Below are 25,232 nucleotides of genomic sequence, written 5' to 3'. Positions count from 1 at the left end.
AAGATGTCACAAAGAAAGAAAACTACAGGCCAATATCACTGATGAACATAAATGCAAAAATCCTCCACAAAACACTAGCAAACAGAATCCAAGAGCAGATTAAAAGGATCATACACCATAATAAAGTGGTGGTTATCCCAGGAATGCAAGGATTCTTCAATATATGCAAATCAATTAATGTGACACAAAATATTAACAAACTGAAGGATAAAAACCATATGATAATCTCAATAGATGCAGAAAAACCTTTTGACAAAATTCAACACCTATTTATGATAAAAACCCTCCAGAAGTAGGCACGAAGAGAACTTACCTCAACATACTAAAGGCCATATATGACAAACCCACAGCCAACATCGTTTTTAATGGTGAAAAACTGAAATCATTTCCACTAAGATCAGGAACAAGACAAGGTTGCCCACTCTCAACACTGTTATTCAACATAGTTTTGGAACTTTTAGCCACAGCAATCAGAGAAGAAAAAGAAAAGGAATCAAAATCAGAAAAGTAAAACTGTCACTGCTTACAGATGACATAATACTATACATAGAGAATCCTAAAGATGCTACCAGAAAACTACAAGAGCTAATCAATGGATGTGGTAAAATAGCAGGATACAAAATTAATGCACAGAAATCTCTTGCATTCCTATACACTAATGATGAAAAATCTGAAAGAGAAATTAAGGGAAAATGCCCATTTACCACTGCAACAAAAAGAATAAAATATCTAGGACTAAACCTACCTAAGGAGACAACAGACCTATATGCAGAAAACTATAAGACGCTGATGAAAGAAATTAAAGATGATACAAACAGAAAGAGAGACATACCATGTTCCTGGATTGGAAGAATCAACATTGTGAAAAAGACTATACTACCCAAAGCAATCTACAGATTCAATGCAATCCCTATCAAACTACCAATGGCATTTTTCACAAAACTAGAACAGAAAATTGCACAATTTGTATGGAAGCACAAAAGACACCAAATAGCTAAACCAATCTTGAGGAAGAAAAACGGACCTGAAGAAATGAGGCTCCCTGACTTCAGACTATACTACAAAGCTACAGTAATCAAGACAGTGGGGTCCTGGCACCAAGAAAAGAAATACCGATCAATAGAACAGGATAGAAAACCCAGAGATAAACACACGCACATATGGTCACCTTACCTTTGATAAAGGAGGCAAGAATATACAATGGAGAAAAGACAGCCCCTTTAATAAGTGGTGCTGGGAAAACTGGACAGCTACATGTAAAAGAATGAAATTAGAACACTACCTAACACCATACACAAAAATAAACTCAAAATGGATTAAAGACCTAAATGTAAGGCGAGAAACTATCAAACTCTTAGAGGAAACTATAGGCAGAACACTTTATGACATAAATCAACGCAAGATCTTTTTGACCCACCTCCTAGAGAAATGGAAATAAAAACAAAAATAAACAAATGGGACCTAATGAAACTTCAAAGCTTTTGCACAGCAAAGGAAACTATAAACAAGATGAAAAGACAACCCTCAGAATGGGAGAAAATATCTGCAAATGAAGCAACTGACAAAGGATTAATCTCCAAAACATACAAGCAGCTCATGCAGCTCAATATCAAAAAAACAAAGAACCCAATCCAAAAATGGGCAGAGGACCTAAATAGACATTTCTCCAAAGAAGATATACAGATTGCCAACACACACAAAAGGATGCTCAACATCACTAATCCCTGGAGAAATGCAATTCAAAACTACAGTGAGGTATCACCTCACACCAGACTGAATGGCCATCATCAAAAAAATCTAGAAACAATAAATGCTGGAGAGGGTGTGGAGAAAAGGGAATTCTCATACACTGTGGGTGGGAATAAAAATTGATACAGCCCCTATGGAGAACAGTATGGAGGTTCCTTAAAAACTAAAAATAGAACTACCATATGACCCAGCAATCCTACTACTGGGCATATATGCTTAGAAAACCATAATTCAAAAAGTGTCATGTATCACAATGTTCATTGCAGCACTATTTACAATAGCCAGGACATGGAAGCAACCTAAGTATCCATCAACAAATGAATGGATAAGGAAGATGTGTCACATATATACAATGGAATATTACTCAGCCATAAAAAGAAATGAAATTGAGTTATTTGTAGTCAGGTGGATGGCCCTAGAGTCTGTCATACAAAGTGAAGTAAGTTAAAAAGGGAAAAATAAATACCGTATGCTAACACATACATTGAATCTAAAAAAAAAAAAAAAAATGCTTCTGAAGAACCTAGGGGCAGGAAAGGAATAAAGACACAGACTTAGAGAATGGACTTGAGGACATGGGGAAGGGGAAAGGTAAGCTGGGACGACCTGAGAGAGTGGCACTGACATATATACACTACCCAATGTAAAAGCAATAGCTAGTGGAAAGCAGCCACATAGCACAGGGCGATCAGCTAGGTGCTTTACCACCACCTAGAGGGGTGGGATAGGGAGGGTGGGAGGGAGACCCAAGAGGGAGGGGATATTGGGATATATGTATATGTATAGGTGATTTACTATTATACAGCAGAAACTAACACAATACTGTAAAGCAATTATACTCCAATAAAGATGTTAAAAAAAAAAAGAAGAGGGCTTCCCTGGTGGCACAGTGGTTGAGAGTCCACCTGCTGATGCAGGGGACACAGGTTCGTGCCCTGGTCCAGGAAGATCCCACATGCCACGGAGCGGCTGGGCCCGTGAGCCATGGCCACTGAGCCTGCGCGTCCGGAGCCTGTGCTCCGCAACAGGAGAGGCCACAACAGTGAGAGGCCCGTGTACCGCAAAAAAAAAAAAAAAAAAGAAGAAGAAGAATATAATCAACCATGAAGACTAGTCTGATAACCACAAAAAGCCTGTGAGGTCAGATAGAATTATTGGTGCTTTAAGGAAAAAACCTTGTATAAAAATAATTTAGCTGATGTTCAGTAAGGCCTCACACGACCATTAGCACAAAATATACATCTTTCCAAACTAATAAACCCTAAATCATTCTCTTGTATGTATCTCTATTGTTATACTATGTACTCAACGTGTTGGTTTTAGAACACTTTAAAATTATAAATACTTTACTTCCTTTCCCAATTCTCTTATTTTTTTAAATAAGTTTATTTATTTTTGCTGCATTGGGTTTTCTTTGCTGCGCCCAGGCTTTCTCTAGTTGCAGCGAGCGGGGACTACTCTTTGTTGCAGTGCACGGGCTTCTCATTGTAGTGGCTTCTCTTGTTGCGGAGCACAGGCTCTAGGCGCGCAGGCTTCAGTAGCTGTGGCACGCAGGCTTTAGAGCGCAGGCTCACTAGTTGTGGCACATGGGCTTAGTTGCTCTATGGCATGAAAGATCTTCTCAGACCAGGGCTCTAACCTGTGTCCCCTGCATCGGCAGGCGGATTCTTAACCACTGCGCAACCAGGGAAGTCCCTCCCAATTCTCTTTTTTATTTTTGCTGAGGACCTTATCAAGTGACGATTTCTTCAGCTTGGTTTTGAAGATTTTCACTGACAGGACAGTGCTAAAAGTAAACATTTAGCACTGTTACAACTCTGATGTTCTTTAACCAATTATTTCTACTAAAATGCTATTGGTCCCAATTGTTTCTTTTATACACACACACATAGTCCTAGACAGATAAACAGATCAGACAGGTAAGGCAGACAGATCGGTATATATCTGTACAGACATATATGCCTAAGTGGGTATAAATCATGTCCATGTGGTATCATGGAAGGAGGGTTTAACTAGGACACTTTGGTAGTCATGCAAGGATTAAGTAGATGCTATCTAAGGTCTTTTCAAACTCTGTAATTCCCTGATTCCATTAACTAGGGTTTAACTCTGGATATCTCTAGTTCCAAGGCTTATAGTTAATTATGTATACCAATATTATAAAAGCCCATTTAATAACAGATAAGCAAGGTGAATAATCCATTTATGCAGCTAAGTATCTTATAAAAGAAAACTACTTTTTTGTTTCCCAGTGAATATGGAAAGCAATCTAGACTAGTCCCTGGCTGCTTTCTTTTCTCAGTATGTTTGGTAAGAAGACCAGTAACCCATGCCATGCCTATACACATATTTCATCCAACTGCAGAAGATAAGGGCCCTGGTAATACACTTAAAGTTTTATTAAATATGCTATTTTATTTCATTTATCATTTATATTTATACATGTCAATTAAAGTACAAGAGATAATAGTAGTGTTTACTATAAACTCCTATAGACGTCACTCCTTACACTATGCACAGGACAAAAATTATGTAAAGTTCATATAAATGATTTCAATCTATAGAACTTAATTTACATGTTGTGTTCAAAAACATTACCCCTATTTAAGAGGAGAACTATGTGTCACTATTGAACAGAATTCAATATAAGAAAGAACCTTCAAAAAATTACCAAGCTTAATTAGACCACAAAATATCCAGAGAACTACACATTCACAAAGCTGCCCCCAAAGATGGGAGCCTGGCCTCAGAACACTGTCAGTGTTCTCAAGTAGAAAATAAGAAAGTTACCACTTAAAAATAATTCTTATGCTTCTGATCAAAATGGCACTGTAAATTCATACTTGAGATATCCAATCTGCTCTAAACACAATTATACACAAAATATAAATTAAGAAATTAAAAAGAAATAGTGGGCTCAAAATTGAGAATAACATGTCTGTGGACAAGAAATGCAAACAAGTCGAGCCAGAGTGTGTGTGCAATGAGCTCTGGGTGGAGAAGCAGGCAGTCAACCAGGATTTGGCCCACGTAGGGTTATAGACTTAACATGCTCCACTGGCCAGGTGAGCTGACAAAATCCTCCACCAAAGGCTGCAAGCACAGGGCCAAACAAGCTCTAGACCTACCGTGGTAGGCTACTGGCCTCATCAAATCCTTATCCTCCATTTACATCCCAGTGGAGGGACTTGGTCAACTACTTATCTTAAATACCATTCAGTTCACCAATGAAAAATTACCTCTAACATCTTTTATTCTAATTAACACACCCACTGGTGCAGACTGAGAGAGCAGTATTGGATGCACTGGTTGCCTCTGGAGTATAGAATCTTGATTAGGGGCTTTCAAATGTTAACTAACTACCCCTAGAGTATGCATTCCTGATTAAGGTACTTCAAATGTCAACTACGCACCCCTAAGGTGCAGATTAAATTACACCCCACTCCTGAAAGGAGACCGCCAAAAGCTGTTGCCAGCTGCTACAGTGGGACGATCATTTACACTGAGCTAGGAGATTTTACAGCCTCGGCACAGGGATAGTTTCAATTCAGCAGGACGGAACCTCACACTGCAGTGAGTTTTGAAAACACAATGAATGTACACTGATCCTTCCATAGTGAAACTGGGTTAAGAGGGAAATGACGGCATGTTTGATTGGGGAGAATGTAGAGTGGAATACTCTATTAGGATAAAAACAAACAAAACTAACATCTATTGAATCAATTTTCCTTGGGACAGTACTTAATGTGCATTGTATCACCTAGAGCAAGGAGGATGCACCTTTGTAAGTCAAGGAGTAGCAACCAATGGAGAAGAGGCTACTAGAAATATAACAGGGACACAGGATAACAGACAAGGAACAGATAAATAGACAGTTTATATTAATATTCCCTAAAATGTATTAGACTGTGGTAGTTGTTAATGTATGAGTTTGTAAGTTCAATTGCCCAGGGAGATAGTATGTAGAAAGAACAAGAACTTGGCATCACTTTAGATTTAATTATCATGTCTACCACTTTCTAGTTGTGTGATGTCTCTCAAGTTATTAAATCTTGCTGGACCTCAATTTCTTCATCTGTAAAGTGTAGATAACATTACCAATAGAATTGTGCCTATTAATGAGATAATATGACATCAAGAGAAATTCCCAAAAGTAAAAAAATGTATTTTTAAAAATTCTAGCTTTAGGAACTCCAGGGTTGCTGAAGACAAGGGTGGTGGCTTAGATCCCCATTTCTCAACATTTCCTCCAAAACCAACATAAAAGAAGAAGAAGAATAAACAAAACTCATAAAAACTATGCCTTCGGGATAACCTAAAGACAGAAACTGCCCCAAATTCAAAATAACTGTAAATAAAAATAAGAAAAAAGAACCCACCTAATCCCAGGAAGTAATATCTCATGCTCCTGCCCCACCCCTGCTTTGCCACAAGGCTTTGTTATAAGCAAAGGTAGACTATGAAAAACTATGACGAAGAGATTAAAAGGGAGTTAGTGATGAGCCTAAGATTGATCTAAAACCACCCAAGTTTTAGAAAGACAAATTCCACCCTGAGTGTCAAAATACTAAAGAAGTATCCAAGCAGATCACAGCATGGACTATAGGGACTCAAAAGCAGACACAATTTGAAAGAGCAGTGTTTGAAAATACACAGCCCCTGAGACAGAAATAAGACAGAAAGAAAGAGAGAAATGCCCTTTGGCTATTGGATGATGAAGAGAGAAAGAAACAAAAAGAGAAACAGGAGAGTCAAAATTCAGAGAACAAACAAGCTTCCCCCTCTGCCAAAACAAAGTCAGCTAAAGTATCTGGAATTTGCTATAATGACAGAGGAGGGAGCCAATGAGCTAGGAATCCTACAAAACACCCCAATATAAAAATAAACAGAAAAAACAATGAACACATTCTCATGAGAGTACTACCAAAAAAAAAAAAAACCCAACACACATCAACAGAGGAGAATTTCATCCAATAGAAGAAACATGAAGGACAAGAAAACTAGAAGATGACACTCCAGGTGGGATTAATATACTCAAACAAGAATTTGGGGATATGAAAAGCCACCTTGAGTCAAAAATTATGACAGACGTGGACAATCAAAAGCAAACTGTGAAAAGAAAACTTACCAAACTCAGGAAAGAGATGGAAGAAAAAGACAAAATTACCTCAGATATGAAGAAAAAATACAAAATACCTATGGCAGAATAAACTGAAATAAATAATTTATAAAGGATACTAATGAAATGCAGGGAACCAAAGTAGAGGATAAAACAGAGATAAAGAAAAGAAATGAAAAGATGAAAAAGAAGGTAGTAGAAATGGAAGACAGGTGAAGAAAAAATAAGTGATAAAGAGGGAAAGCAAACAACAGAACACTTAAAATTGTAAACAAAGAAAACTTAGGAAAAATAAGGAATGTACAAAATGAAACAATAGTTCATTGGGTATCTTGGAAAAGTAACAGCAAAAAAATATCAAAACTCCAAGACATATCCTGCTAAAACTATTAAGTTCCTAAGATTAAAAAATCCTTAAGGCCTACAGAATAAGGAATTTACAGGGGGAAAAAAAATTAGGCATCAGAATTTTCCTAAAGCACTCAAAGGAAAAAAACAATAAAACAGCATTTTTTAAAAAACAATTCAATAATTGAAAGTGTAAACCAAAGAATTCATATCCCCAAGTTGTCCTTTAACTAACAAGGCTACAGGGAAAGGGGGAAAAAAAAAGTTTTCAAATAAAGGAACTCTGCACCCATGACCACTTCTTGAGGAATTTTTTAGGTAATAAACTTCATCCAATCAAGAGATGACTAGGGAATGAGAGGGGGAAGATGGCAGAAGAGTAAGACGGGTAGATCACCTTCCTCCCCACAGATACACCAGAAATATATCTACACGTGGAACAACTCCTACAGAACACCTACTGAACTCTGGCAGAAGACCTCGGACCTCCCAAAAGGCAAGAAACTCCGCCCACGTACCTGGGTAGGGCAAAAGAAAAAAGAATAAACAGAGACAAAAGAATAGTGACGGGACCTGCACCAGTGGGAGGGAGCTGCGAAGGAGGAAAGGTTTCCACAAACTAGGAAGCCCCTTTGCCGGTGGAGACTGTGGGTGGCGGAGGGGGAAAGCTTCAGGGCCATGGAGGAGAGCACAGAAAAGAGGGGTGCACAGGTCAAAGCGGAGAGATTCCTGCACAGAGGATCGGTGCCGACCGGCACTCACCAGCCCGAGAGGCTTGTATGCTCACCCACCGGGGCAGGCGGGGCTGGGAGGTGAGGCTCCGGCTTCAGTGCAGCGAGAGGAATGGCAGCGTGAACACAGCCTGAAGGGGTTACTGCACCACGGATAGCCAGGAGGGAGTCTGGGAACAATTCTGGACCTGCCAAAGAGGCAAGAGGCTTTTTCTTCCCTGCTGCGCAAGAGGAGAGGGGATTAAGAGCTCTGCGTAAAGGAGCTCCAGAGACAGGTGCGAGCCACGGCTATGAGCGCGAACCCCAGAGATGGGCATGAGACGCAAAGGCTACTGCTGCCGCCTCCAAGAAGCCTCTGTGCAAGCACAGGTCACTATCCACACCCCCCTTCTGGGGAGCCTGTGCAGCCCGCCACTGCCAGGGTCCCGGGATCCAGTGACAACTTCCCCAGGAGAACGCATGGCACGCCTCAGGCTGGTGCAACGTCATGTCGGCCTCTGCTGTGGCAGGCTCTCCCCGCACTCCGTACCCCTCCCTCCCCCCGGCCTGAGTGAGCCAGAGTCCCCGAATCAGCTGCTCGTTTAACCCGTCCTGTCTGAGGAAAGAACAGACGCCCTCAGGTGACCTACACGCACAGGCGGGGCCAAATCCAAAGCAGAGCCCCTGGGAGCTGTGAGAACAAAGAAGAGAAAGGGAAATCCCTCCCAGCAGCCTCAGAAGCAGCGGATTAAAGCTCCACAATCAACTTGATGTACCCTGCATCTGTGGAATACCTGAATAGACAACGAATCGTCCCAAATTGAGGAGGTGCACTTTGAGAGCAAGATTTATTATTTTTACCCTTTTCCTCTTTTTGTGAGTGTGTATGTGTATGCTTCTGTGTGAGATTTTGTCTGTACAGCTCTGCTTTCACCATTTGTCCTAGGGTTCTATCCGTTCATTTGTTTTTTTTTTCTTTAAAAAATTTTTTTTTCTTAATAATTCTTTTCTATTTTAATAACTTTATTTTATCTTATTTAATTTTATTTTATCCTCTTTCTTTCTTTCTTCCTTTCTTTCTACTTTTTCTCCCTTTTCTTCTGAGCCATGTGGATGAAAGGCTCTCAGTGCTACAGCCAGGAGTCAGTGCTGTGCCTCTGATGTGGGAGAGACAACTTCAGGACACTGGTCCACAAGCGACCTCCCAGCTCCACATAATATCAAATGGCGAAAATCTCCCAAGGATCTCCATCTCAACACCAGTACCCAGCTTCACTCAAGGATCAGCAAGCTACAGTGCTGGACAGCGTATGCCAAACAACTAGCAAGACAGGAACACAACCCCACCCATTAGCAGAGAGGCTGCCTAAAATCATAGTAAGTTCACAGACACCCCAAAACACACCACCAGACGTGGACCTGCCCACCAGAAAGACAAGATCCAGCCTCATCCACCACAACACAGGCACTAGTCCCCTCCACCAGGAGGCCTACACAACCCACTGAACCAACTTTAGCCACTGGGGACAGACACCAAAAACAACAGGAACTACAAACCTGCAGCCAGCAAAATGGAGATCCCAAACACAGTAAGATAAGCAAAATGAGAAGATAGAAAAGCACATAGCAGATAAAGGAGCAAGATAAAAACCCACCAGACCTAACAAATGAAGAGGAAATAGGCAGTATACCTGAAAAAGAATTCAGAATAATGATAGCAAAGATGATGCAAAATCATGGAAATAGAATAGACAAAATGCAAGAAACACTTAACAAGGACCTAGAAGAACTAAAGATGAAACAAGCAACGATGAACAACACAATAAATGACTAAAAATACTGTAGATGGGATCAATAGCAGAATAACTGAGGCAGAAGAACAGATAAGTGACCTGGAAGATAAAAAAGAGGAAATAACTACTGCAGAGCAGAATAAAGAAAAAAAAATGAAAAGAACTGAGGACAGTCTCAGAGACCTCTGGGACAACATGAAACGCACCAACATTCGAATTATAGGGGTTCCAGAAGAAGAAGAGAAAAAGAAAGGGACTGAGAAAATATTTGAAGAGATTATAGTTGAAAACTTCCCTAATATGGGAAAGGAAATAGTTAATCAAGTCCAGGAAGCACAGAGAGTCCCATACAGGAAAAATCCAAGGAGGAATATGCCGAGACACATATTAATCAAACTGTCAAAAATTAAATACAAAGAAAACACATTAAAAGCAGCAACGGAAAAACAACAAATAACACACAAGGGAATCCCCATAAGGTTAACAGCTGATCCTTCAGCAGAAACTCTGCAAGCCAGAAGGGACTGGCAGGACATATTTAAAGTGATGAAGGAGAAAAACCTGCAACCAAGATTACTCTACCCAGCAAGGATCTCATTCAGATTTGATGGAGAAATTAAAACCTTTACAGACAAGCAAAAGGTGAGAGTTCAGCACCACCAAACCAGCTTTACAACAAATGCTAAAGGAACTTCTCTAGGCAAGAAACACAAGAGAAGGAAAAGACCTACAGTAATGAACCCAAAACAATTAAGAAAATGGGAATAGGAACATACATATCAATAATTACCTTAAATGTAAATGGACTAAATGCTCCCACCAAAAGACACAGATTGGCTGAATGGAGACAAAAACAAGTCCATATATATGCTGTCTACAAGAGATCCACTTCAAACCTAGAGACACATACAGACTGAAAGTAAGGGGATGGAAAAAGATATTCCATGAAAATGGAAATCAAAAGAAAGCTGGAGTACCAATTCTCATATCAGACAAAATAGACTTTAAAATAAAGACTACTACAAGAAACAAAGAAGGACACTACATAATGATCAAGGCATCAATCCAAGAAGAAGATATAACAACTGCAAAATATTTATGCACCCAACACAGGAGCACCTCAATACATAAGGCAAATACTAACAGCCATAAAAGGGGAAATCGACAGTAACACATTCATAATAGGGGACTTTAACACCCCACTTTCACCAATGGACAGATCATTCAAAATAAAAATAAAAAAGGAAACACAAGCTTTAAATGATACATTAAACAAGATGGACTTAATAGATATTTATAGAACATTCCACCCCAAAACAAAATAATACACATTTTTCTCAAGTGCTCATGGAACATTCTCCAGGATAGATCATATTTGAGTCACAAATCAAGCCTTGGTAAATTTAAGAAAATTGAAATTGCATCAAGTACCTTTTCCAGCCACAACGATATGTGACTAGATATCAATTACAGGAAAAGATGTGTAAAAAATACAAACACATGGAGGCTAAACAATACACTACTTAATAACGAAGTGATCACTGAAGGAATCAAAGAAGAAATCAAAAAATACCTAGAAACAAATGACAATGGAGGCACGACTGAGCCAAAACCTGTGGGATACAGCAAAAGCAGTTCTAATAGGGAAGTTTATAGCAATACAATTCTACCTTAAGAAACAGGAAACATCTCGAATAAACAACCTAACCTTGCACCTAAAGCAATTAGAGAAAGAAGAACCAAAAAAACCCAAAGTTAGCAGAAGGAAAGAAATCATAAAAATCAGATCAGAAATAAATGAAAAAGAAATGAAGGAAACGATAGCAAAGATCAATAACACTAAAAGCTGGTTCTTTGAGAAGATAAACAAAAGTGATAAACCATTAGACAGACTCATCAAGAAAAAAAGGGAGAAGACTCAAATGAATAGAATTAGAAATGAAAAAGGAGAAGTAACAACTGACACTGCAGAAATACAAAAGATCATGAGAGATTACCACAAGCAACTCCATGTTAATAAAATGGACAACCTGGAAGAAATGGACAAATTCTTAGAAATGCACAGCCTGCCGAGACTGAACCAGGAAGAAATAGAAAATATGAACAGACCAATCACAAGCACTGAAATTGAAGCTGTGATTAAAAATCTTCCAACAAGGGCTTCCCTGCTGGCACAGTGGTTGAGAGTCCACCTGCTGATGCAGGGGACACGGGTTCGTGCCCCAGTCCGCGAATATCCCACATGCCACAAAGCTGCTGGGCCTGTGAGCCATGGCCGCTGAGCCTGCACGTCCGGAGCCTGTGCTCCGCAACAGGAGAGGCCACAACAGTGAGAGGCCCGCGTATCGCAAAAAAAAAAAAAAAAAAAAAAATCTTCCAACAAAAAAAAGCCCAGGACCAGATGGCTTCACAGGCAAATTCTATCAAACATTTAGAGAAGAGCTATCACCTATCCTTCTCAAACTCTTCCAAAACATAGTAGAGGAAGGAACACTCCCAAACTCATTCTACGAGGCCACCATCACCCTGATACCAGAACCAGACAAGGATGTCACAAGGAAAGAAAACTACAGGCCAATATCACTGATGAACATAGATGCAAAAATCCTCAACAAAATACTAGCAAACAGAATCCAACAGCACATTAAAAGGATCATACACCATGATCAAGTGGGGTTTATTCCAGGAATGCAAGGATTCTTCAATATACGAAAATCAATCAACGTGATACACCATATTAACGAACTGAAGGAGAAAAACCATATGATCATCTCAATAGATGCAGAGAAAGCTTTCAACAAAATTCAACACCCATCTATGATAAAAACCCTGCAGAAAGTAGGCAGAGAGGGAACTTTCCTCAACATAATAAAGGCCATATATGACAAACCCACAGCCAACATCGTCCTCAATGGTGAAAAACTGAAAGCATTTCCACTAAGATCAGGAACAAGACAAGGTAGCCCACTCTCACCACTCTTATTCAACATAGTTTTGGAAGTTTTAGCCACAGCAATCAGAGAAGAAAAGGAAATAAAAGGAATCCAAATTGGAAAAGAAGAAGTAAAGCTGTCACTGTTTGCATGACATGATACTATACATAGAGAATCCTAAAGATGCTACCAGAAAACTTCTAGAGCTAATCAATGAATTTGGTAAAGTAGCAGGATACAAAATTAATGCACAGAAATCTCTGGCATTCCTATACACTAATGATCAAAAATCTGTAAGTGAAATCAAAAAAGCACTCCCATTTACACTGCAACAAAAAGAATAAAATATCTAGGAATAAACCTACCTAAGGAGACAAAAGACCTGTATGCAGAAAATTATAAGACACTGATGAAAGAAATAAAAGATGATACAAATAGATGGAGAGATATACAATTGTTCTTGGATTGGAAGAATCAACATTGATAAAATGACTCTACTACCCAAAGCAATGTACAGATTTAATGCAATCCCTATCAAACTACCACTGGCATTTTTCACAGACCTAGAACAAAAAATTTCACAATTTGTATGGAAACACAAAAGACCCCGAAAAGCCAAATCAATCTTGAGAACGAAAAACGGAGCTGGAGGAATCAGACTCCCTGACTTCAGACTATACTACAAAGCTACAGTAATCAAGACAGTATGGCACTGGCCCAAAAACAGAAATACAGATCAATGGAACAGGATAGAAAGCCCAGAGATAAACCCATGCACATATGGTCACCTTATCTTTGATAAAGAAGGCAGGAATGTACAGTGGAGAAAAGACAGCCTCTTCAATAAGTGGTGCTGGGAAAACTGGGCAGGTACATGTAAAAGAATGAGATTAGAACACTCCCTAACACCATACACAAAAATAAGCTCAAAATGGATTAAAGACCTAAATGTAAGGCCAGAAACTATCAAACTCTTAGAGGAAAATATAGGCAGGACACTCTATGACATAAATCACAGCAAGATCCTTTTTGACCCACCTCCTAAAGAAACGGAAATAAAAACAAAAATAAACAAATGCGACCTAATGAAACTTCAAAGCTTTTGCACAGCGAAGGAAACCATAAACAAGACCAAAAGACAACCCTCAGAACGGGAGAAAATATTTTCAAATGAAGCAACTGACAAAGGATTAATCTCCAAAATTTACAAGCAGCTCATGCAGCTCAATAACAAATAAACAAACTACCGAATCCAAAAATGGGCAGAAGACCTAAATAGACATTTCTCCAAAGAAGATATACAGACTGCCAACAAACACATGAAAGAATGCTCAACATCATTAATCATTAGAGAAATGCAATTCAAAACGACAATGAGATATCATCTCACATCAGTCAGAATGGCCATCATCAAAAAATCTAGAAACAATAAATGCTGGAGAGGTTGTGGAGAAAGGGAACACTCTTGCACTGCTGGTGGAAATGTGAATTAGTACAGCCACTATGAAGAACAGTACGGAGGTTCCTTTAAAAACTACAAATAGAACTACCATATGACACAGCAATCCCACTACTGGGCATATACCCTGTGAAAACCATAATTCAAAAGGAGTCATGTACCAAAATGTTCATTGCAGCTCTATTTACAATAGCCAGGACATGGAAACAACCTAAGTGTCCATCATCGGATGAATGGATAAAGAAGATGTGGCACATATATACAATGGAATATTGCTCAGCCATAAAAAGAAACGAAATTGAGCTATTTGTAATGAGGTGTATGGACCTAGAGTCTGTCATACAGAGTGAAGTAAGTCAGAAAGAGAAAGACAAATACCGTATGCTAACACATATAAATGGAATCTAAGAAAAAAAATGTCATGCAGGATCTAGGGGTAAGACAGGAATAAAGACACAGACCTACTAGAGAATGGACTTGAGGATACAGGGAGGGGGAAGGGTAAGCTGTGACAAAGTGAGTGAGGGCCATGGACATATATACACTACCAAATGTAAAATAGATAGCTAGTGGGAAGCAGCCTCATAGCACAGGGAGATCAGCTCGGTGGTTTGTGACCACCTAGAGGGGAGGGATAGGGAGGGTGGGAGGGAGGGAGACGCAAGAGGGAAGAGATATGGGAAGATATGTATAGTATAACTGATTCACTTTGTAAAGCAATTATACTCCAATAAAGATGTTAAAAAAAAACACCTGTCACATTTACAGAAATCAATTTGTAAAAATTAAAGTCTAACAAAGCCAATTTAACAGCAAGAGGTAGAGAAACATGCACTGCTTGGAGAATTCTACATTGGTATAACTACTTTAAAAATCAATTGCAAGTAAACTTTAAAAGGCACAACATTCCTATCCATACACACATATGCACCCTAAGAGCAAGGCTTCCCTACCTCCTGGGCATCATGGCACATACAGAAAATAATAGTTCTTTTATAGCACAGCTAGGGTATATGAAGGTGGCTGCATGTGGCTAGAAAGGACTTGCCGAGAGATTCTGACTGCCCCAACTGGCTATTCCAAAGGCTGAAATGTTTATCTTAGAAATACTATAAACCATTCCAGGGGTTGGGAAACTGTCTTAGAGAAATACGTACAAGAATCTTCACTGCTGTAAAGTTCCCAATAATGAAAAACAAGAAACAACTTATACCTTGTCTATCTATAACAGAATGAATAAAGTATGATCTAGTTATATAATAAAATACTATGACAGTAGTAAAATTAATAAACTAAAGTTATAGCACATGAGAAAATCCAAAAATACAATGTTGAATGAAACACTCCAGTAGAATGATACATATTGTATTAATTATAAGTTAATTAAGCAATTATATAATTAAAATTAAGTAAATAAGTAAATTAATTTACTTAAGCCTTAAAATATTCAAAGGACAATACAGTTTGGATGTGTAAACATAAAATTTATATATAAATATAAATATATATAAACTACATGCATTGTTTCTATTTGACAAATGCCCAAAATATGTACACATATACATACATACACATAGTAAAAGTATGAAAACATACAGGAAAAAGATACAGAACAATTTCAAAATAGCAGCTAACCTCTGGGGTAGAAGGGAGAGGAAAGAATTGGGAAAGAAGTCGTGAATTCATGGGAGCTTCAATTACACGTGTAATGTTTTATTTTTTTAAAAAAGAATCTGGAGCAAATATAGAAAAATAGTAAGATTTATTAATCTAGTGGGAAGTACATAGGTGATGGTTATATTGATCTCTGATGCATGAATAATGTAATATTCATATTTTATAATACATATTGATTATAAATATTTTAATAAATACAGAATACAGGCACACCTTGTTTTATTGTGCTTCATTTTATTGTGCTTTGCAGATAGTGCATTTTTTACAAATTGAAGGTTTGCAGCAAGCTTGAGTCAAGCAAGTCTATCAGCATCATTTTTCCAACAGCATTTGCTCATTCTGTCACATTTTGGTAATTCTCACGATTTGTCTAAACTTTGTCATTATTATTATTATATTTGTTATGGTGATCAGTGATCTCTGATGTAACTACTGTAACTGTTTTGGGACGCCACAAACCACAGCCAAGTAAGATGGAAAACTTAATGGATAAATATTGTGTGTGTTCTGACTGCTCCACTGACTGGCTGTTCCCCTCTCCTCAGGCCTCCCTATATCCAGGGACACAACAATACTGAAATTAGGCCAATTAATAACCCTACAATGGCCTCTAAGTGTTCAAGTGAAAGGAAGAGTCAGTCAATAGGGCAAACTTCATTGCTGTCTTATTTTAAGAAATTGTCACAGCCTTCCCAGCCTTCAGCAACTACCACCTGATGATCAGTTAGCAGCCATCAACTCCAAGGCAAGACCCTCCACCTTTTTACTTCAGTAAAAAGATTACAACTCACTGAAGGCTAAGATGATGGTTAGCATCTTTTAGCAATAAAATGTTTTTAAATTATGTATATACATTGTTTTTTTTAGACATAGTGCTATTGCATACTTAATAGTCTACAGTATAGTGTAAACGTAACTTTTACATGCACAGGGAACCATAAACTTCCTGTGACTCACTTCATTGTGGTGGTCTGGAACCAAACCCACACTACCTCTGAGGCATACCTGTATTTATATTCTGTATCTTTTTCCTGTTTGTTTTCATACTTTTACTGTGTATATGTATGTATATGTGTATATAGGCTGTACATGTGTAAATGCAGACTATATATATTGTTTCTATATATTGATCCATATGTCTGTTTTTGTCCCAATACCACACTGTTTTGATTACTGTAGCTTTGTAGTATTGTCTGAAGTCTGGGAGGGTTATGCCTCCTGCTTTGTTCTTTTTCCTCAGATTTACTTTGGCAATTCTGGGTCTATATATTTATATATGTGTATATGTTATACAATATTTATTCATATTTATAAACTATATTATTAAATACATTTTTATACATTAAAATTTTTTTTCTTAAAATAAACTCTGGTCTTGCTTCATTTTTACATTTAGAAACATATGAACTATTAGTTCTATTTTGTCTCCCTTGTATATATTCCTCAACTCTACTTTTGACCAATCATAGAAGTCAAAGATATTTAATAAGAGCAAATGCAAGGATACTTCAGAAACAGTTGATTTAAAATAGTAAGGGAGGGGACTTCCCTGGTGGTGCAGTGGTTAAGAATCTGCCTGCCAATGCAGGGGACACGGGTTTGAGCCCTGGTCCAGGAAGATCCCACATGCCGCGGAGCAACTAAGCCCATACGCCACATCTACTGAGCCTGAGCTCTAGAGCCCACAAGCCATAACTACTGAGCCCGCCTGCCACAACTACTGAAGCCCGCATGCCTAGAGCCCATGCTCCACAACAAGAGAAGCCACCACAGTGAGAAGCCCGTGCACCACAATAAAGAGTAGCCCCCGCTCACTGCAACTAGAGAAAGCCCACATGCAGTAACAAAGACCCAATGCAGCCAAAAATAAATTAATTAATTAAAGAAAAAAAAACCAAGGGAGGTCCTGTCCTGAGGACAGAAGTAACTCAAAAAGTGTCAAGATTCTGGAGAATCAGATCTTCACTATTCTAGACATTTGAGTTCCAAAAAGAGAAACTTCATCTCCTTTTATGTTAGGATTCATAGCTCCCAACGCATGTAAAGGGAATTTTTAAAGTATCAGACCCAAAATTCTTAAGATAAATATCAAGTCTCAGAACAAGGTTTGATGAAATAAAACACACATCAAGAAAACAGCAGCAAAAGAAAAAAAAAATCGTTTCATTTGTGATCTCTTTAAGTTTTACTGCTTAACCTATGCTGGTTCCAAAAAGGAAGGGAGTAGGAAGTCCAATTTCATTATAGTTATATTCACAGCAATCCCAGCAGGACTGTGAATAAAATGAATGAAGAAGCCACAATGAAATGCCTGTGTATCTTGGGAGTAACTGCTCAGTCAAAACGTTCCAAAGGCAATTTGCCAAATAAAAAGACATAATGGGAATCCAAAAGCTTAAACCAACATTTTACTGTAATTATTGGCTTTTCTCCACACTTCGCCCATCCTTCTACCTACGTTATAGTTGAATTACTGTTTCTAAATTAGACTTTAGTTTCCCTGTATATTACAAAATACTGTGACTGATGAGAATAATAGAAAAAAAAGGCTTGCAAAATACATCTTTTACATATTCAGAGTGAGGACAGCATGAGGCCAGCCTCCAACAATTACCATCTTGGTTGAACCTGGACCAATCACTCAACCTCCCTGGATTCAGTTTCCACATTTGTAAAATGAGTTTTAAAAATAAGACTTGACTAACTGGAGTATAAGCAGTTTTTCATATATTTACTAGCATAGGTGTCCTCTTATGCAAACTGCCTGTTCATATTTTTGCCTATTTTTCTACTTGCTTGCTTCATTGATTTATAGGGATTCTTTATATATGTTGAATACTTAACGTCCGTCAGATAAATGCCAATCTTTCCATGTATATAGACTCTTCTGTGAATTGCATATTATTTGCCCAGTTCTTTATTATGCCATTGCTTTTTTCATTATTATGTAAGAAAATTAAGTGGATGCTAATCATTTTCCTCTTAATGCGTTGCTTGCTTCTGCCAATCTGTGCCTTGATTTTGCATTTTGTAAGTAAATGTTTTATTTTTTAATTAAATGATGCATATAATTCCATACAACTTTTAGGATAACTTAAACACCTGATAATACACTTAAATATGTCATATAAATATAATAATCTTAACAGTGACAATATCAGTGTTGTCACTGATAATGACAACAGTACCTGCCCCAACTACCTTGTAGGACTGCTGCATCAGTTGAATGATGTAACGTATCTCGTGAACTATAACATGTAAACTATGATAAGATCACCTCTCAGGGACTTCCCTGGTGGCCCAGTGGTTAAGAATCCGCCTGCCAATGCAGGGGACATGGGTTCGAGCCCTGGTCCGGGAAGATCCCACATGCCGTGGAGCAACTAAGCCCATGTGCCACAACTACTGAGCCTGCGCTCTAGGGCCCACAAGCCACAACTACTGAAGCCCGCGTGCCACAACTACTGAAGCCCGCGTGCCACAACTACTGAAGCCCACGCGCCTAGAGCCCGTGCTCCGCAATGAGAAGCCCACGCACCACAATGAAGAGTAGCCCCCACTCGCTGCAACTAGAGAAAGCCCCCGCGCAGCAATCAAGACCCAATGCAGCCAAAAATAAAATAAAAAATAAAATTAAAAAAAAAAGAATACCTCTCATAGAAAAGTCACTCACAACTCTACCTCTAAATAAGACATCTGAAAAACGACTCATTCACAAGCCATCAAAATTCTCATTTAATTAATAATAATCTGAAAGTTTTCAGGAATCACCTGTAACTTTAATTTATGGCACCCCGATGGGAGATCTATTCTACCCAGGGATTCCCTGTTGCAACTTCCTCTATAAAAATGTCAGTTTTAATGGATTACACCCTCAATCCTACTATTTCACAAGATGAGAGAGGAGCTTTAAGAGCCTATGTTAAATTCCCTGCTGAAAATGACTATTACTTTCTAGGCTGACTTGCAGAGCACTTCACAAATAGACTCCCGGGACTTACTGTTCATTATTAAGAATAAGACAAAATTTCTGTCCTTTGTTACAGTATATTTCTTCAACCCCACACTTTTATATTTACTTAGTAACAGTTTATGCAGTTCTCTAGATAATTTACATCTTCCTCATTTATACAATCCCCTTTAATAATGTGACCCGGATTAATATAGTCCCAAAAACTAGAACTGCAAAGATTTCACACATAATTTCAACAAAGTCAAATTTTTATACACTGGCTCCTAAAAATAACTTAAGTCAAGAAGATAGGTAGCGCAGAGTGTGATAAGCAGACTAATGGTCCCTGAAAGACATCCACGTCCTAATGCCCCGAGTCTGTGAATATGCTGATTTACATGGCAAAGGAGACGTTGCACATGAAATTAAGGTTAAGGACCTTGAGATGGGGAAAGGATCTTGAATTATCCAGGTGGGAAACAATTTAATCACATGGACCCATAAGAGAAGAAGGAAACAGAAGAGTGGGTCAGAGAAATGTGAGGTGGGAAGGATGTGACCCGAGAAAGATGTGACCCACCATCCCTGGTTTTGAAGATGGAGGAAGGGAGCCACAAGTCAAGGAAAGCAAGAGCCTCTAGGAGCAGGAAAAGGCAAGGAAATGGATACTCCTGTAGAACCTCTGGTAGGAACATAGCCCTGCCCACAGCCTTCATTTTAGCCCAATGAGACCCATGTCGGACTTCTTACGGACTTCAACTGTAAGATGATCAATGTATGGTGTCATTTGTTGTGGCAGCAATAGAAAACTAATACCTAGTTTTTGGTTGGTGTTTTTTTTTTTTTTAAGATTTTTTTTTTGATGTGGACCATTTTTAAAGTCTTCATTGAATTTGTTACAATATTGCTTCTGTTTTATGTTTTGGTTTTTTGGCCACGAGGCATGTGGGATCTTAGCTCCCCGACCAGGGATCGAACCCGCTCTCCCTGCACTAGAAGGCAGAGTATTAACCACTGTAACACCAGGGAAGTCCCATAATACCTTATTTTCAGGAAAACAAACTGAGCATACTGTGGAACCCAGCTACTATTTGTCAGCTGTGTCAACTTAAACCCATTATTAACCACCCTCAGTCTTGGTTTTCTTATCTGTAAAATGGGGCTAATAGTGCCTCTCTCATAAGATCGCTGAAGGACTGAATGAGTTAATTCACGTAAAGCACTTATTTCTACTGTTAGAAGGTACTAAACACATCTTAACTACTGCTACTATTGACTTTAATCAATAATAATTTAATTACCTTCTTTTTCAATCACCCCCCAGAAAAATCAAGAGATCGACAGTCTTCCAAACAAGTCAAGGAAATGAGCTTTTCTAAAACGGAAGGTTTGTGCACGTATCTACAAGCCATCTCCATAATGGTCCCAAGCTCCACTCATCTATCACACAGTTCTTCCAGAGTCATCCCCACAGACTGCTGAAGTCAAAGTGTCACTATGAACTCCACTCAGTGATAAAGGCTATCTACAGGGCCTGACAGGAAAAGCGCGCAAAGAGGAAGAGCTGTCTTATTAAAAATAACAGATGTTGCAAAATTAGTTTCTACTGAAATTTGCCATCACTGGCATTTTCTTCAGCTTTTTTGGTATTTATACTTTTCATTTTCAAAATGCCTGACCCATCATCTCTTCATGAACAATTAAAATTTTTATTTCACTTGGCCATTGACTCAGCAACATTTATGTAAATTGATAAAACCAGGCTAAGCAATAATTCACATTATAAAAACACAAAGATCTAACAATTGGTAATTTCCACAAAAGGTAGAGGTAAACTACAGATCAAAAGTATTAATGCATTTTCTATTTCATAATTGCACACTCTCTAACAGCTCAGTGTCAAAATTCAAAGAACAGCAATATTACAACAGAAAGGGGGAGAAAACAAAACCTGTTAATTCCAGGAAGAAGCTTGAGCACAAACCTTTGTAAAGTGTCAGGATAAAAGTAAGTGTTTGGGTTTTAGAAAAAAAAAAAATCATTAACTAAGACAAGTAGAAAAATTTATTATAAAGCAATTCCTATACTTTTCCTACAGTAAAAGCAATACTCTTCAAGATTCCGGGCCTAAATAACCATAAATTTTAATTAACTTATATTTTATAAAGTAATTAAATATGCCCCAGCAACAATATATTGTTAGGCTCTCGAAAGAAACACTTTCAGTTAGTTGCACAAAACACATTGACTGAATCCTAATTATTTTTCTACCTCTTCATCATTTCAAGGTCTATAGGACTACAGAACTAGTAGGAGCTAAGTTTTATCTGAAAAGCCAATGATAATCAATATTACTATTTTCTTTAAAAGGCATTGAGAACTTTAGCCGTCACACAAAGGCAACTGTGGGACAGCCCACAAAAAAACATCCAGTCACCTTCTCCCTAGCCCAAAGCTGCGACAAACAGGGCAGGTGTTTGCAGACCCCAGAAGGTCTGAATCCAGCTGAGCTGAACCTTCTGATGGGGCAGGCAGGTCTGAGCCACTCCAGAAGAATTCCCTTAAATCTTTGCATCCACATTCAAAGTACACCTTCCCTCCCCCAACTTTAAATATAGGCAAAAATGGCTCTCCTTTGCCTTATTCAACACAATATTAGGTTGCACAGGAATAAACAAGGTTAGTTTGTGGATATGTCCCCAAAGCGCATTGTGTGTGTCTGCGTGTGCACACACACGCATGCAGGCGCATGTAGACGTGGAGAGGCCACTGGAAGATATAAGGAATCAAGATATAGGGCAGGGATCACACACTCAAAAGCTCTCACGGATCAGACCAGGAACATACTATGTGCAGCAGCTGGGTAAAAGCTAACAGGATCAACAGAAGTTACAGCAAAACATCAAAACAAAAAGCATATGCTCCATCAAAAAGCATTCAGGGGGCTTCCCTAGTGGTGCAGTGGTTGAGGGTCCGCCTGCCAATGCAGGGGACGTGGGTCCGTGTCCCGGTCCGAGAGGATCCCACATGCCGCGGAGCGGCTAGGCCCGTGAGCCATGGCCGCTGAGCCTGCGCGTCCGGAGCCTGTGCTCCACAACGGGAGAGACCACAACAGTGAGAGGCCCGTGTACCGCAAAAAAAAATAAAATAAAATAAAAAAATAATAAAGCATTCAAATTCAACTTAAAAACAAGCAGTGCTGGTCAAACAAAACACAGTTGGAGTCAGCAGACAGGCCAGCTTCAGCTGCCACTTTTTAAAAACTGATAATGCAATAGGCCCAACCAATCATCTTCTATCTTCTTCCCTCTGAGGGCAGCAAAGGGCTGATCACAGGCTCCAAGGCAGTAACCTCAGGCCCTCCCAACCCTGGCTGCGCAGGCTTCCCCAGGCCTGGGCCCAGGAACCGCAGCCCACCAAAAAGAAGTTGAGTGGCTGAAGAATTAAATACTTACCACTTGAGCTTCCAGGAGTAGAATACTGAGAGGTATCGAGGAATTTTCGAGGAGTAGGAACGTTTGTAACATCAAGCAGAGGAACAGGAGAAGCATCTTTCACGAGGGAGCTGAAGGGGGAAAGTAGCAGTAGTTACTTAGCGATTTCTCCAAAATCAACTTAAGTCCAAAAACATGCCCATCCTTTATTGCTTTCCTTTTGTCATGAACCCTCTTTATACTCTGACTTCAAATATCTCAAGTCTACTTCAAGTAAAGTGGTGGTCACAGACAGGGGAATAAAAATGTATTTGAAGGATTCCAAATATCAATATTTACATTTTTATCTTTTTATTACAATACTAGGTTAAAAAATAGTTTAAGTATATTCTGATCATCTGATGACCACCTTATAACCAAATTCTGCCACACACTTCAGTACCCCCTTTGTTTCTATATTAAAATTATTTTATCAGCAAAGGAAGATCAAATAACACCTTATCATGATAACTGAATGAAAGTTTAAGTAGTTAAGCCTAGATTAGCTTGTGTCTTTCAAGCTGGACCTTTTTTTTTTTGACATATACTGGGAGTTCACTGCACTTAGTTTCCTTTAAAAAAAGATTCATAAATTTCATCAAGTTGAGAATCAGGTTTATAAAAGATGATATAAGGACTCAAACAGGTTAATTCAGTATTTGATTACCCATTTCACCTTTTCCAAAAAGGCCTAGCAACTCATCTTAATAATTAACTTTGGAGCCTCCAAAATAAACACATTAATTTTAAATGACACAAAGACTATGAAAAACACATTTTCAAGATAATTCCCATTTACAGGCATCTGTTAAGTCCAAGAATGTAGGCAGTGCCAAGGCAAATAACACCTGTGCCCTAACCTGAAGAAACTGAATCATCTCGTCACGCTGCATCTCTAACAGAAAGGCTTCTCTAACTCATGTTCCAAGGATAGACAGGTCAAAGCCATAGTTCTCACCTCCTCCAGTCCCAATAACATCCCCAGTAAAAGTGGCTACCACGGAAGTGATTCTCAAAGTGGGCTGTAAAGGGAGGGCAGACAGAGGGAAGCAGGAACAAGACTACACCTTCAAGAAACCTTCCCCCAAATGGGAGAAAAAAATGTGTGGAAGTTTGAACATTGACCCCCTACAGTGATATATCCCCATCTCCCTCCCACCACTCCTTTGAAACTTCCACATGCAAGGTACATGTATATTTCTAAGCTAATAAAAAAAAAAAACATGTTTCAGAAAACTTTGAAAAATAGGTTAAAAGGCAAAATTATCTTTCAAGGTATTATTTTTATCTAGCGTTAACAATGTTTACAGCCACTGTCCTAGGCCCGGAGGTTAACTATGGCAGTCATTAGCTTCTCCCTTTTCACTTATTACAGGGAAGGGGGAAGCATTACTCAAACAAGTCTCAGCCTCTGTTATGTGCTTGGCACTTTGCTCAGCGCCGAGCATCCAAGTATGAGTAAGATATGAGCTATACCCAACTTCATGCATTTCCAAGTGTTGGAATCATTTGCAGACTAACGCGAAACCTCAAGCGAGGAATGAGACATAAAAGTAACAGCAATAGCATTTCCCAGGATCTGAACTGACATAGCTCCAGTGACTCTCTTCCTCCAATATAAAGCTGTAAGTTCCTATTTGCCTACACTATCTTAAGAAAACCCAAAAGAGCCTTCAAATCCACTGACTGGCTACAACAGTCTAATCATAAAAGCAATTTGCTCAGATTTACCCATTCATCTTTTCTATACTGACTACTGTTGTATTCTCATTTTTCTCCTCAGCCACCTCTCCTTCTTCTACCTGCATTTTACTCACAGGTGGAAAACTAGTGCTACACATCTCCCCAGCCTCTGGATACACACATGCCCAAGGAGACAGAGGATAGCCACCGATGTTTACCGTGCTGAGACTGAATAATCAGGAAGAAGCTAATTTCAATTTTACATGATAGAAAAAAGGTTTGATAAATTTAATAAATATTTCCATAACAGAAGTGGAGGAGTTATTTTGAAAGCAT

The 25,232-nt window shown here is 38.8% G+C and overlaps 1 protein-coding gene across 1 annotated transcript in view; it reads right to left on the bottom strand.

The window, feature by feature from the left end:
- EXOC4 (exocyst complex component 4) overlaps positions 1-25,232 on the bottom strand; it is an 822,005-nt gene that overhangs the window by 732,448 nt on the left and 64,325 nt on the right. The window contains exon 5 of the mRNA XM_065883517.1: positions 23,196-23,305. Coding sequence (XP_065739589.1) covers positions 23,196-23,305 — 110 coding nt within the window. The remainder of the gene's footprint in view (positions 1-23,195; positions 23,306-25,232) is intronic.

Source organism: Phocoena phocoena, chromosome 9, assembly GCF_963924675.1.
Source record: "Phocoena phocoena chromosome 9, mPhoPho1.1, whole genome shotgun sequence".
NCBI classification, from domain to species: domain Eukaryota; kingdom Metazoa; phylum Chordata; class Mammalia; order Artiodactyla; family Phocoenidae; genus Phocoena; species Phocoena phocoena.
The sequence above is the reverse complement of the archived record's forward strand: the minus strand, read 5'-3'. Positions and strand labels throughout refer to the sequence as shown.